Raw genomic sequence first — 15,674 nt, 5'->3', positions numbered from 1 at the left:
GAGTTGCATTACTTAGTTGTTGCCTTTTTCTTTATCAGGTGCTCACAACAACCTCACACCACACAGAATCACTAAATCCTTTGGGTGGGAAAAGACCTCTAAGATCACGACAGGACCTTTTCTACAACAGGACAAGGTGCCACGGTTTGAAACTAAAAGAGGGAGCTTTAGACTGGAGAGAAGGAAGACATTTTTGACACTGAAGGTGGTGAGACACTGGCCAAGGTTGCTCAGAGAGGTGCTAGATGCCCCACGGCTGGAATCATTCCAAGTCACTCTGGGCAGGGCTCTGAGCAGCCAGGTCCATTTGCAGATGTCCCTGCTCACTGCAGGGGTGTTGCATTAGGTGATCTTTAAAGGTCCCATTTTATAACTGGTCTGGGGAAGTGGAGCCACCATCTCTAGAGGGATTTAACAGCCATGTAGGTGTGGACCTGGGTTAATGGCCGGACTTGATCTTGGGTGACCTGATCTAGTTGAGGATGTCCCTGCTCACTGCAGGGGGGCTGGACTAGATGACACTTAGAGGTCCCTTCCAACCCAGATGATTTCATGATCTTAAAAGTCTCTTCCAATGAAAGATTCTACAATCTCAGAGTCCGACCACAGATGCCTCTGACCTTGAACTGGATCTCTCAGAGTCTAGCAACAAGTTTAGATGAGAACTCCTCAAGCCATCTGTAGGAAGACTCAACTTTCCTGAGCAGCGTTGTGCCGTGAGTCAGCGCGCAAGGACTATTTCTGGTTACGGGGCACACCCCGCACAAGGCTCTCTGCTCAGGTTCGCTTAATCTTGGAAACAAAAGATTGCTATCTACCCTCGCTGTCATTCCTGATTACCACATCATTTCCCCATCAGCCCTCATGTCAGCAACCAAATTAAGGTATTACACCCCGGAACATTTAATGTGATTAGATCGGAGAAGTATTTACTCTTCCACTCGGGCAGATGTGACTGCTGCGGAGAGAAGGATGGGGAGACGCCAAGTGAGTCTTGGTGTGGAACACACCTACTGCTCCTCCTCTATCTGGCTGCTTGACACCACACAATATCAATGCCAGACTTCTTTCTTTTCTCTTTCTTTATGATATTCAGCATATCAGGGTGCTCCAGCCCACGTTCAAAACATACACATGCTTTAAATAAAATTCAGAGAGACAGGTGTCCACCCAGGACAACCTGAATTTCCAATGCCAGGAACTCCCAGCCCCACCTAGTCCAGCACCCAGTGGTGGAGACAGAATCAGAGAGCTGATGGGAAGCCATTAAAATAAAAGAAAGAAAGGAAAGAAAAAAAATCAGGTAAATTAAACAAATTTGTTGCTCACAAGAAGTGTCCCAAAGGAAACAAACTCCCAGCTACATGCCAGAAATGAAAGCTCTGCAACCTCTCTGCCTGATCAAACCAAACCACAGCCCAGACTTTGACTGGCCAACCACCACAGCTGATTAATCAAAAAAAAAGACAAGAATCGAGTCACAGAGCTAAATTATCTGAGTTAATGAACTCAGGATTTGCTCAAGCAAGATGAAGCCTCTTGGTGACGCACAGAACCCAACTATCGCCATCTGAACAGATTACCTACTAAGTACAAGTTGGGTCAACAAAGTTGGGCCAGCTAACTTCTAGTATTACAGCACGAGAGTGCCTGGACAGGCTGGAGAAAGGGTGGGTGAAAGGAAATCTCAAAAGTTCAACAAAGGCAAGTGAAGGCTTCCAAACACATCTGGACATTGAGATCCTGGGCAACCTGCTGTGGGTGACCCTGCTTTAGCAGGGAGGTTGGATTAGGTGATCTCCAGAGGTCCCTTCCAGCCCCCAACATTCTGTGAGTTTGTGATTATTTATTATTTTTATGTCAGAGCTGGTCCACAGCTCTTAACATTGTGAATATATTTTTACAGCTGAACTCTCATACTTCAGTCAAAATAACTCAAACATCCTCTCGTGCAAAGCAGCTGAGGAAACTGGGGCTGATCAGCCCAGAGAAAAGGAGGCTGAAGGGAGACCTCCTCACTCTCCACAACTCCCTGAGAGGAAGCTGGAGGCAGGTGGAGGTCAGCCTGTTCTCCCAAGGTGCAACTGAGAAAATGGCTTCAATTTGCTCCAGGGAAGGTTGGATGTGAGGAACAATTTCACTTCTGAAAGGGCTGTCAGTCTCTGGGACAGGCTTCCCGGGGCAGTGCTGGAGTCCCCATCCCTAAAGGGATTTAAAAGCTGTGTAGATGTGGTGCTGAGGGACATATTTTAATGGGCTAATAGCTGGAATTGATGACCTTAGAGGGGTTTTCCAACCAAAACAGTTCCATGATTCTATGGCATAAAACTCTACAGTGACAGCAACATAACCCCATTTAACCACACTTCTGCTACAGCACAAAACATAGAATAGAATAGACCAGGTTGGAAGAGACCTTCAAGATCATCGCATCCAACCGATCATCCAACCCACCTAATCAACTAAACCATGCCACCAAGCACCCTATCAAGTCTCCTGAACACCTCCAGTGATGGTGACTCCACCACCTCCCTGGGCAGCACATTCCAATGAGCAATCACTCTCTCTGTGTAGACCTTCTTCCTAATCTCCAGCCTAAACCTTCCCTGGCACAGCTTGGGACTGTGTCCTCTTGTTCTGGAGAAGAACAGAAGAGGGTCCCCAAGCAACGCAGCATCCTAAGTCACATCAAGCAGGTGGGACAAGCTCAGCAACAAAGAATCACAGAATTATGGTGGTTAGAAGGGACTTATGGACATCATCTACTCCAATACCGCTGCTACAGCAGGGTCACCTAGAGCAGGTTGCCCAGGACTGCTCTGGCAGGGGGGTTGGACTCGATCTCCAGAGGTCCCTTCCAACCTCTAACGTCCTGTGACTGCCTCTAGGTGAGTCTGGACTCCCTCCAGAGAAGGAGACTCCACAACCTTCAAAGTTAAGAATAGATTGGGTGCTTCATGTTCTGTGGCCACAGCTTCCCCCCCTCCCACCCCCCCCCTTTCTTTGTAGCTGTCTAAAAGGATGATGCAGTTCCCTGAAGCCGACCTTAATGGATCCATTCAAGCAACAGCCTCCCTCAGCAATTATCGCGCCCATCCGGTCCAGCTAATGCTCTTGTTTACACTATCAGGCAGACTCCGGATCGAGTGTCTTTTCATCACGGGGATTCTTTTGCCTAAGCCAAGACCAATGGACCATGGTGGTAATTTAAACGCTGAAAGCATGCCCCGGTATCGATCCTCGAGACTTGACGCCAGCTTGCTGTTACAGGAAAGCACATCCCTCGGGGAGCTGGGGCCTGGTGGAGCAGGAGAATTTAAATGAATGAAGGAGAAGCCGACTCCAGAGATTAATATGCATGAGCGTGACCTGAATAAATGCTGCCCTTTGGGGCGGTTCGCTGGACTGACTCGAAAGAGCGAGGGCCTAGCCGAGAGAACCAGGTGAAAACACACCCTGAGCTGGGGGTGGCTGTGCGCAGCAGAAACCTGCCTGGCGTCTCGCAGCGGCCCCGGCAGCGGTGCCCGAGCGGGCCTTAAAGCATCCAGCAACAACAGGCGCTACATGAACAGATTACAGCTAGCTCTAACACACACTGTCTGCACTCAGGGCTCCTTTCCCCCCACCTCTCCTCCTCTGCTCTGGGGGTAGACCTGTCTGCAAGCACAGGAAGGCACAGCCCGCACTGGAAACCACCCTACTGCTTTTATCACTGTGGGAAGCAGACAGAAGTTTCTGCTTTTTGGTGCAGAAGAGTCAGAGTCAAAACCACCACAAAACACCTAAGTTTTCTGACAAGGAGCATCAGCCACCGTCTCTGCCTGTGTTGGAAGGGTCTCCTTGCAGAAGCCTTAGTAGCTATGTGGTCTGAAAGGTGTTTACATCTCAATTCAAAGGGAGTGGGAGGTGGGGGAGAAGACTTCACAGTCCTTCCATTGCTGAACCTCAACTAAGATAAGCCAGATGCATGTTTTCTGTTTGGAGCCATCTGAACAGATATGCCACAACCATTTGCGGAGACAAGCTCACCTCTGCTGGAAGCTCAACAGCCCTGGGAGATCCATCAGTCCTTCTTGCTGGAGGAAGGGCTGAGCCTACAAAATGGAGCTCAGTCACTCAGCTTCACCTCACCTGAGCTGTTACTGCAAACACCATGGGATGGAGAGAGACCTGTTAACAGAGCCCAGTCAACACAGAAACTCCTTGAGGGGCTGCTTCCATTGCCACACACACTGATGTACTCTACCTTTCTGCTTAGTTTCTTCTCCTCTCCATTGCCTGGACAGTCCTGACAGTTCAGGAGGTCCAGAAGGAATCTGTCCTCACTTTGCTCAGTCTTTACACATGATCTTGGTGCAATATCTGTGTGTGTTAGGCAGGTTACACCTTCAGCCAGATCCTCCAATGAGCCCCAAAGCAGAAAACTGCCATTCCTCTGCACTGGTGGTCAGACCACCTCAATCTTTATGAATTAAAGATCATTACTCTAATTGCTCTCTTCCTCCCCATGTATCACAGCACACAGAGCCCTCTTGGCACTCTGCTGGTCTCACATACCATTCTGGAAGTCACATGTTGCTGATTTAGGTACATATAAAACCAGGCAAGATAAAAGTACTCCTAGTATTTAGTCAAACATTTCTAATGCTCCTTCATTCTCTGATGCTTTGGGAAGTCTCTTACAGTTCTAGGACTGTTCAGGTTAATAGTGGGCATGAATGTAAAGTCCACCTGAAAACTAGGAAGTCAATCAAGGATACTTCTGGTTTGTTCACCTTAACACTGGGCACGAGGAATCATTAAGGTTGGTATAGATCTTTAAGATCATAGAGTCTGACCCTTAACCCAGCACTGCCAGGTCACCACTAAACCACGTCCCTCAGCACCACATCTACATAGCTTTTAAATTTCTCCAGGGATAGCGACTCCACCACATCCCTGGACAGCCTGTTCCAAGCCTTGACAACCCTTCCATGCTGTAATGTTCCTTGCTGTCTAGTGCCACCTTGCTGTCAATCCATCAATACAAATGACACCAGTGAACCACCGACCCTGTTGTGCAAGGTGTGCAGTACGTCAGCCTCACATGATCAAGCTTCATGATGGAACGGTTGGCTGAAATGTAATAAAGTCCTCTTAAAACACAATCCTGAGGCATCTACTCATCTTATTTGGAGAACACAGCCACTCTCTGCTGCTTTCTTCCAAGCTCTAGTACCACTGCCGTTCTTGTACCTGCTCTCCACCACTGCAGCTTGAAGTATGAAGAGGTCAGGTTTCCTCTCCTCTGTCTTCTCCACACATCAGTCACCCTCTGTTCCTCACAAACCTTCTCTCTTTTATCAACCTCCTAACCCATGTGTATGGCACCACGTAAATGCCAGTCATTAAGTGTACTCGCCACATGGAAAAATCAATGACAGAGTCTGAGACAGCCTGTTCTGGGAACAGTTGTCTAAGAAGCAATTCCTGAAGGATACTGGGGTACAGAAGGCTTCTCAACCAACCACCTTGCTGTTGAAGTCACTTTGATGGGTGCTGATAGCACCATCCGTCACCTTGATAGCACCAGTGAGCCTATCCTGCCTCCTTTCCTCAGATGCTCACCATGCCGCTGGTGGCTGCCTGATCTGTGCCTGTTATTTCAGGAAGTTGACCACTTGACTGGCAAAACCTCAGGACAGGCTTTCTAAGGGCTAATGTTTCCTTGTTCTGAAATGACCACCCAGCAATCCAGATGCACTTGAGAGATCCCAAGGAGAAGAATTGCACAGATGCACCAAGATACTGTTTCCCAACAGCTTCGAAGACAGGACTGCTCCACAAAACCAACTTTACCACCCACTGAGGTCCAGCTGAAGCCTTCCAGGGAGACTTGACAGCTGAGCTGAACAACTCTTCACTTTCACAACAGCAACAGGAGCTCTCGGGGGGGAAAAAAACCCCACATATTGCACAAAGTGAAGCTAGGATATCATGAAAGGCAGCTCCATAAAGGCTTCTTTATGGGTGACTCTTCCTCACCAGCTTGAGAGTGACAGCTCCCAAGCATTCATGGATTGTTGGGAGTGGATTCAGTTTCAGAGGCAGGGATGTTGAGGTGAAGGGCAACCACCTCTGGCCCTCTCTGTTCCCCATCAATCCTGCTTCAATCAGCAGGTTAAAGGTGAAAGCAGGCCTCCTAACTCCAGCGGTGTCTGTTTCACTGGTTGGATGACTGCCTCACAGCCTCCTGCAATTAGAGGGCACAGCAGGGAGAAGATCTCTCCTCCCACCTGCATGTGCCACCTCCTGCTGATCATGCCTCACAGCAGATGCAGATGAAATAATAGCAACCTGCACCAAGGTGGATGGATCCTCAGAGCTGAGGGTGCTCAGGAGGAGGCAGGGTCTACAGTTGAATCTCAGAGGAGAAAGACCCAAATGAAAGGTGCCCAGGTTCCTGTGCAAGGTCCCGTCTTGCTGAGGCTCTTCATGGAGTCCCATCAGTGGCTATGCTTCTTGTTTTACCATATATCAGACAAGAAAACAAGAGAAAGGAACACTGAGTGATGGATGATGTTTTAGTGAATCACTCTCAGCACGCAGCCTTGGAAAGAAATACATCATTTCTTTGTTGATTTCAGTAGATGGGCACAGAGGTCTGAGGTATGTGGGACCACACCCCAGATCTGGGGGTGACCACAGCATCAAAAGCCCAATCATTCCTGGGCAAACCCCAAGGGACAGTCTAAAGCCCTGACCAAGGTGAGAACAAATACCTCCTGCTCCACCATCTCCTGATTTCAACATCTGAAGAAGGCTGGTGAACTGCTGATGTGACATCTTGAGGAATTCAACACCCAACCATGAGGTAGAAAAGTCTGTTCCTAGCTTTCAAATTCCTCATTTCCTCCCTTTCTTTCTTCTGTCTAGCCCAAGAATCTCCCATTGAAATAGACTTTGATTGTTTGTTTGTTTTCATTGTTCCAGGCTGCAAAGCGTCGACAGGCCCCACAATTTCCAGTGCCATGCCCTAATGAAAGAAACCCAGGCAGCACTCTTCATGGAAGAGAAGTGCTAACAGAATATGTTTGCACTCTTGATTTTTATTTTGTTGTTGTTGCTGTCGTTTGAAGGCTCCAGGGAGCATCCAGGCACTTTTAATTCCTCACTATGCCAAAACATCCTTCCTGGATTGAGAGTGATGGATTCCGACCAAGTGGGAGCAGCCGAACAGACCGAGGATCTGTGTGACTTTAATACAATTGAACTACAAAAGGCTATGTTAAAGCAACACTAAGACTAGCTTAAACTCACCACAGAAAGAAAAATCAGAGTTAAAACCCTAAGTCTGCTCTGAGCTCACATCTTTGTGTGCCTTTGCTTCTCCGCAGCCCTTTTCCGCAGAGCACAGCAAGGAGCAGCTTGGATTTTCAGCACTAACTTTGAAGCATCCCTCTTTTGTGAGTCAGGCAGTTAACACTGAGGGAAAAAATAAACTACTTAATGTGCCCTTTTCAAACACTCTTGGGTTTGGGGCACTAAAAAAAACCCACTCTGTACCCTGAGCCTAACAAGCAAGGAACAGTGGTTTGGCCAAGACCATGGAATGCCCTTCTTGGTGTACTGGGTTAGCCACAGTTTGAGGGATTCCTTCACAGCTCCTTGGGCAACAGCTGCCTGACAATCCCTGCCTGAGCACATCTCCGTGGGCATTCCCATACAGCTGCATCAGAACAGAAAGAAAATGCCTCTGTCTGTCACCTGTGACAGGTCTCCATCATGGAGCACCCTTCCAGATAAGTTCTCTGGGCAGGCTGAGCACCAAGATGCCAGGCATTGGAGTCCAGCCTGATTTTTAGGAGGTTCCAATCCAGCTTATAAACCATCTCTTGCAACATTCTTGTAGCCTCTGCAGGACACTCTCCAGTAGTTCTTTGTCTCTATTGAACTGGGGAATCCAGAACTGAACCCAGTACTCCATATGGCCTCACTAGGGCAGACTAGAGGGGAAAGAGAACCTCCCTTGACCTGCTGGTTGACCCGAAGCTGACATCTCCACTTGTGTGAAGCTTCTGGATGCCCAGAAGAACATCCATCACATTCACAGGTGTTAGGAAACAAAATACCATTTAATTGGCAGTAATGTGTTCGGCTGCAAGTCAGACATCTGGCCTGCCTTTTCTGGTCTCCATCATCTGCTCAGACTCCTCAGGTCTTCATGTTTGCACAAGACCCAGCAAAATGGGCAGTTATTAGATGGCCTGTAGGCACTGCAGTAATGAAGGTGCTTAACAACAGGGGATGCATTATCCAGGAGATACCAATCAGTGGAAGGAACTTGGAGAGGAGCAACAAAAGTAATTAAGAGCCTGGAGATATGATCTTAACAGCAAACCCCTATATTTAAGGGTAATGATAAAAACCAGCTCAAACCCATCATGGCTGAGTAATTAAGAATCAAGGCTGCAACTGGAACATGTGTCTTCACACCTCCTGTTTCCTTAGAGCACAAGAAGATGACATTTGCAATGAAAGATTTAATAGGATTCAACATGTCACTTGACACAGCTTGGGAAGTGCAGGCAGGGCATGCAGGGATGCTCTTAAAGGGCTTCAGATCGTGGAGATGGAGAGGAAAATATGGCAGAGACCACAGAGCAACTGTTAAATAATTAAAGCAAACATTACTAATCATGAAGAGAATGCAGGGTAAACACAGGAGTAAAGGGGTGCAGGTAAAAGGAGAAGAGAATGGAAGGGAGATGTGAAATGTAAATGGTTGTCTTCCTATGGTAAAAGCTCCCTTGCAAAGGGCATTAGAATCATGGAATTGTTTTGGCAGGAAAAGACCTTTAAGATCAGTAAGTCCAACCATTAATTCAGCGTTGCCAGGTCACCACTGAACCATGTCCCTCAGCACCACAACTACATAGCTATGAAATCCCTCCAGGATGGGGACTTCACCACTGCCCTGGGCAGCCTGTTCCAGGACTTGACAACCCTTTTGGGGAAGAAATTGTTCCTCATGTCCAACCTAAACCTCTGCTAGCACAGGTTGAGGCCACTTCCTCTTGTCCTACAACTTGTTCCCTGGGAGGAAAGACCAACTCTCACTTCACTCCAACCTCCTTCCAGGGAGTTGTAGAGAGCCAGAAGGTCTCCCTTGAGCCTCCTTTTCTCCAGGCTAAATGACCCCAGTTCCCTCAGCTGCTCCTCACCAGACTTGTACTCTGGATGCTTCACCAACATCACTGCCCTTCTCTGGGCATGTTCCAGCACCTCAGAAACAACTCCCTCACCCCCAGCTCTGAGAGGGTGATTTGTGCCCTGATAGTTTGGTAATCCTTTAAAACCCATCTATTTTGCACCTTTATCATACATCCTGCCCAGCTGTGATTTGTACTGAAGATGACCAGAAACCAAACCATACAAGAGTCCTTCTAAAATAAGTAAATAAATAAACAGTGTGTAGATGCCCCACACTGCAGCCCTTGGCCAGAACAGTGCCACACTTGGGAGCACCAGTTGAGTTGTGAGGCCAAAGATGGGAGATGCAGTAGGCCAGGGGGATGGCAGGCTACAGAACAGTTTGGAGATGGAAAATAGCAACTGTCAAGGAAGCAGATGAGCTGAAACTCATGAGTCACCTTTTCATCTCTGCTTTACTGCATCCAATGATTAACGTGGCAGCTACTCTGTCTGCAGCTTCTCTTATGACCAAAACCTTTGCTTCCAAGAGGCAAGCAAGAACATGTGAAGAGGAGACACCTTGGCGAGACAGATAACACTTAACTGATCCTCCCTCTAACATGGTTTTCGACCTCTGTTGCATCTACCAGCAAAACAAGCAGAGAAAAAAAAATAAGCCAAACCAGTTTCACACCTAATGAACCTCTCTGCACACCACTGCACACTCATGGTCCCTCTCTCAGCAGGCTCAGGACCGGCTCTGAGGCTCACCCACTGTCTTGTTTTTGCACATCTTCTCCTCAGATCTCATTAGGCTTGGGAGGGCAGGGAAACCACATATAACTGCCAAACATAAAAACAAGTTAAAAAGCAACAACCCAGGGCTTCCTGCCTGGTGGGAACAAATCTGCCTGCGGTCCTGGATGCTGCCTTTCAGCTCCTGAAGGAACTGTCTCCTCTTTCCTACCATCAAATTGCCTCAGGTAACAGAGCAGAGAAATGGCCAGAGCCTTGCAGCATCTTGCCAGGGCACAGACCTGTGGGGTTTTGACCTGAAATTTGCAAGGGATTCCCACTGGCCACCACGTCTCCTTCAGCACTGAAGCTTGCACTTGCAGAGGAAGTTCAACACAGAGGATTTATAGTTCTCTGGGCAGACAGAGCAGCCTAGAGTAAGGAGCTCTAATCCATCGAGGACATTCCCTCACTAGAGTCCAGAGTTAAATTCTTCAAGTGCTGCAGACAGATTTGCTTTGGCAGGCAGCCACAAGTGCTGATCTGGCTTCTAGAAGAGATCAGCTCGACTGTGAACTGCAGCAACTGCACAGACAAACATAAAACCTTCCTCTTCAGCTAACTTTCTTATAATAAACCCATGAAAATGAAAAACTAAAACATTTCCAGCTGGCCTGAAGCTGTGGAGAGCAGAGAGAACTTATTGCATGTGCAGTCTTGGGGCTGACTTGAAAGCTCCTGGAGATCTTCAGTGGTATTTGGACATTTGGACAGAAGAGTCTGAGTTGCTCCAAGAAGAAAGTTGCAGAAGCCTGAACTGCTTAGGTGCCTCTCATATTTTATAAAGGTTATTTATGGAGCTAAATTTATTTCACATTTTGCTTCCCTTTAGCCTGTGTCTGGGGCTAAACTCTAACAGTTACTCTGTTACCTGATGACCTTTCCCCAACAGAGAAGGAGAATCAGGGAGAGGAGCAAAGAGCCACAAGTGGAAACGGAAATGGATTTAATGAAAGAACCAAACTAAGACCACTGCCAATACAAGACAGACAAAGTTATACTCAGCTCAGGAAAGTGCAGCAGTCACAACATCCAGAAAGGCAGTCCTCAGGAGAGGGGTGAGAAAGACTCAAAGCAGAAGGCTCTAGCAGAAGGCTCCCCTGTCCTCAGCAAACTTCCTCCTTTATTCTGTGATGCTGATGGTCTGGGACACACCTGTAGCCAACTCCAGTCAGCTGTCCTGGCTGACTCTGGTCTGTTCTGCAGCCTATGGCTGGCCTGGGATTCTGCCCCACAAAACCAGGACACGTTTCTAACTCAGCACTGGCTGTGGAAGAGCAACATTTAAACTTTAAGGTGGAAAAGTAACTATTGCTTCCTTGTAAAGCCTTAAATACTTGAGTATTGCTGTCAGACCATTGTTGCAAAAGGCCTCTTACAGAAGGATTTGAGGTGCAACCTGGTTTACTTCATCACTTCATTAATCCTATTGATGGGTTTACAATTGTCCCAGGATGGGAAGAAAAGTCCCACTTTAAATTACTGTCTGTTGAAAACAGCAGTTTTGATTCTCTGGGCTTGACTCCTCTCCTCCTTACCACATGGTGATGGAATGGCTCCCAATTTCCTTGAGCACAAGGGCAATAATTAGGCTTTCAAGGTACAGAGACTTGTCTCTGCTGCACTGAACAAGGAGGAACTCTGATGCTTCCAGGCAATGACATTTTTATAGGGCTTATTTTCCACTACAAGGATCTGGATCCAAAGCACAAACAAAATCACTACATTTTCCTACCACTTTACTGAACTAAGAATTCATTTTGGTCTTTCCCATAAACTTAATCACCCCACATTACTTTGGGAAGTCTCTCATCTACAATTGCTCTGCAACAGTAAGCACTGAAATGCAGTGGGAAGGGAGGGAGACATCTCTTTATCTCCCTGCTCAGCACGTTTTTTGCCCAGTCATTTTTCTTCCCCACATAACCAAGGCAGAATGCTTCTCCCTGCTCCTGCAAAGCCACATTGATTGACAGGACAGCTCCAAGGTAAAAGGTTAAGTATAAACCTACCTGAAATATAAACCTGAAATTACTTGTAACATTTTGAGAAGCCTGCCTGGGTTTCGGGTTGGAAACTTCCTTTCACCAGCTATGCCAATGTTCCTTCCCAGGTGAAGGAGAACAGCCAGGAGCCAGGAGCACAAACACTTCCAGGTGGTATCTTTTTCCCTCCTCATAGCTTTAAATCAATATTGTGTTAACATTTAGCAGAATGATTTGGGTTGGAAGGGACCTTTAAAGGTCATCCCTGCAGTCAGCAGAGATATCTGCAACTAGAAGAGATTGCTCTGAGCCCCATCCAACCTGACCTGGTATGTTGCCAGGGATGAGACTTCTACCACCTCTCTGAGCAACCTGTGCCAACTTCAGCAGTACCAAAACCTTTTCCACCAGACACTTTCCATCAACTCTTCCCCAAGCCCAGAGCATGAATGCATGGGGATATTGTGACCCAAGTGCAGAACCCAGCACTTGGCCTTGTTGAACCTCATCCAATCGGTCTTGGCCCTTCAACTCAGCCTGGCCAGATCCCTCTGTAGAGCCTCTCTACTCTCATGCAGATCAACACTCACAACCAACTTGGTGTCATCTGCAAACTGACTGAGGTGTCCTCATTCAGATCATTGATAAAGGTATTGGAAGATTTTGCAGTCATATTTGGCAGTTACTGTCAGGCCCAAATCTGAAATGCCAACCCGTGGCATCTCAACAGGATTAACCTTCTTTGGGCTCTGCACAAGTGTCATGGGATGACAGATTGCTCCCTGCACATCAGTTGGATTCAGAGAAGTTCTCAAACCCTTATGGGTTAAAAGCAGCTCCAGCATGAATCTGAGTCCCAGTGGTAAGGAGATCATCGATACAAGGGATTATGCAGATTTAAGGAATACCCTCAGCACCCGAAAGTTTTCAGAATGCAAACGACGTCAACCCTGAAAACAAGAGGCACTGCATCATGATGGCAGCAGGGACAAAGCCAGGGGGGCTCAACAGACAAAAAAAAGATTGTTTTAATAGGAGAGAAGCATCAGTCATTGAGTCTTACTTCATTCAGACTTTCTCTCCTACCCATCCATCTTCGGTGCCAAGAGATGACAGGACCACCTCACTTCCCCCCCCCCAGCCTAGGATATCAATAATGCCCATTTCTCCCCCAAACAAATGGCCTGCTAGAAAGGCCCTTTTCCCTAAACTGCCTTGCCAAGCCCCACAAATGCCTCACTACCTGCTATGGTCAACTTGGCTCTAACAGGGCCCCCTCAAGAGGTGGCCACCGATGGGTGGAGCCTTCCCCAATCATCTTCCCCAACAGCCACTTTGTCATTCATGGCTGGGGACCATCTGCGGAAGAGGGGAGCGGGGCAGGGGGGGGTCTGCCAAGCCGAAGAGGGACACAGACGGAGCCTCCCCACACCAGCCCGAATGCAAATCCCTTCGCCCTGGCGAAAACGCCCCCGTGGGCATTCTCTGTGAACAAAGGTCCTCGAGGCGGGCGGTCTCTGCATCACTGCTCTCTCTGTTAGCACCACCTGCTTGGCGTCAGGGGGGAGAGTCGCAGAGTTATCTTTCTGCCACGTTTGCAGAAGCCAACGGCAGCACAATGGACCCCACTGGCCAAGGGTCAGCCGTGGCTTTCTTCCTCGCCCCTGTACCACCAGCCCTTTTCACCTCCACCATCTCCAGGAGCGCTCAGTGAGGAGGTGGCTTCGAGCGCGGAGAGGAGAAGGAGGGGGGAAATATAGGTCTCTGGCGTAAATCACCCACACCGTTTCCCCTCCTCTCCCTTTCCTTAAGACCTGATGGTCTTCAGTCACACATCTTAAAAGAAAAACAAAAAACAAAAACACAAAGACTTACTTGTCTCAAGTCGATGAAGGCCAACTGCAGCGTGTCCCCTTGGAACCCAGGCACTGGGCCGGATCTGGCAAACTCTGTGGGAAAGAAAAGAGGATAAAAAGCGCCTTTAACTAACCATGGACAGGGAGATTGGCAGACGGATGACAGGGAAGACAAGAGAGGCTGGGGGAGAGGAGGACCGCGCTTCTAAGGAGTCATGTCTCCCTCCCTTCAGCGTCTTTGTTCGCCCTTCAAAATTCGTGTCATCAAAACACCATTAATTCCACCGTCCTGACAGCAAGGAAACTGTACTAATTCGACCTGAAATTTATTCCCATGAGCCGCACTGGGCTTCAGAGTATTTGTTTTGTGAATGGACAAACAACTTGAGGAGAAGAATGGGGGGGGCGTGGGGGGAGGGGGACGTGGAGGGCGGGGGGCTGGAAAAGTTTTTTCCTCCCGACACAATAAAATCTTCGGCTGTGAAACTCTTTTCAGTTCCGAAAGCTATTTATGTTTTAGGGCGCTGAAGGAATTTTCTAATTTCACGCCTGTCAGCAGGCTCCAGAAGCATTCATCAAAAAAATATGCCCGGCCGTTCTGCGGCGGCGACCCCGCGGCGGCGGAGCATTTGCATGATCTGGTGGGGAGCCCTCTTGCCAGCGCCGAGTCACCCCACACGGGAAGGGGCTCGGCCGCTCCGCGGCGTATTCATACGCGGTGGATGAAGACATCTGACAACTGAACAACGCTGCCTTCGGAGGCCAACAGAATATTTCCAAGGCCGCGTTTACCTCCTTTCCAGCATAATCAGGCCGCAAATTTTATCCTCAAGTCATTTCTTTTCCTGCTAATCCGTTATCTAAGCCAAGAGTAAAAGCACCGAGGGGTGCTTGAACAAATACATGTTAGAGGACCTTATTGAGGACCTCTTCCATGTCATTATCAGCTTCATGAAGCCAACAACTCCAAGTGTCTCTTTTGAAGACTCACCTGAGGTTGGTTTTGCCCAACTTCATTTTCACCCTCTTTAGCGCCACAAGTAACGGCTTTATCTCTGCTCTCCATCCAACCTTTTGTCACCAAGAGGACCTAACTTGTGAAAGCCACAACTCAAGATTGAGAAAGACTCAAGAGGGAGCTTCTGCTCCTGCAGATGCTGGAGATGCTGCATGCTGCAAAGAAATGTTTTCTTGAGATGAAGCTGAGTGTGATGGTAGAACGGAAGAAGGAAGAGCAAATATGCACCAGTGTAATGTAATGGTTTTAAGCTGAAAGAGGGAGACCTAAGCTAGATAGAAGGAAGACATTTTTTATGCTGAGGGTGGTGGGACACTGGGCCAGGTTGTCCACAGAAGTGGTAGGTGCCCTGTCCCTAAAAACACTCCAGGTCAGGGCTCAGAGCAACCTGATCTACTTGCAGATGTCTCTGCTCACTGCAGCATGGTAGGCCTAGGTGACCTTTAAAGGTCCCAACCTAAACCATTCTATAATTCTACAATACGTATTTTAAAGTGAAATATGGTCAATTCTCATTCAGCTATTCTAGTCTTTACCAGGCAAACACTCTCAGAACAACTCCTGGATCCCCACAAAGCTGAGGACTAAGGATGGCTCAGCAACAAGGAAGAAGCATTTTGCATGACTGCACAGAGGTACTAAAGGATAAAGCCTGCTCTGTCCTTAACCACTAAGCAGAGTCATATCATGCCACTGGGGTCTTCTCCTCAAGGGCTTCTCTTTCCAAAAGTTATCTAATTTTCAAGAGAGAGTGACACCAAATAAACAAATAATCATAGTTCTATTTTGAAGGACTTCTACAGCAGCCCAATCATAGGAGCAGACCCCATGGCTCTAATGAGAACA

At 47.9% G+C, this 15,674-nt stretch overlaps 1 protein-coding gene across 5 annotated transcripts in view; it reads right to left on the bottom strand.

Annotated features, from left to right (window-relative positions):
• The window catches only part of EXOC6B (exocyst complex component 6B), a 272,044-nt gene that overhangs the window by 51,555 nt on the left and 204,815 nt on the right, over positions 1–15,674 (bottom strand). For all 5 annotated transcript variants that reach the window (XM_054172451.1, XM_054172452.1, XM_054172453.1 and 2 more), the window contains one exon: positions 13,830–13,903. In XM_054172451.1, coding sequence (XP_054028426.1) covers positions 13,830–13,903 — 74 coding nt within the window. The remainder of the gene's footprint in view (positions 1–13,829; positions 13,904–15,674) is intronic.

This window comes from Dryobates pubescens, chromosome 23 (assembly GCF_014839835.1).
Source record: "Dryobates pubescens isolate bDryPub1 chromosome 23, bDryPub1.pri, whole genome shotgun sequence".
Taxonomy (NCBI): domain Eukaryota; kingdom Metazoa; phylum Chordata; class Aves; order Piciformes; family Picidae; genus Dryobates; species Dryobates pubescens.
Note: the sequence above shows the minus strand (reverse complement) of the source record. Positions and strands in the feature narration are given on the sequence as shown.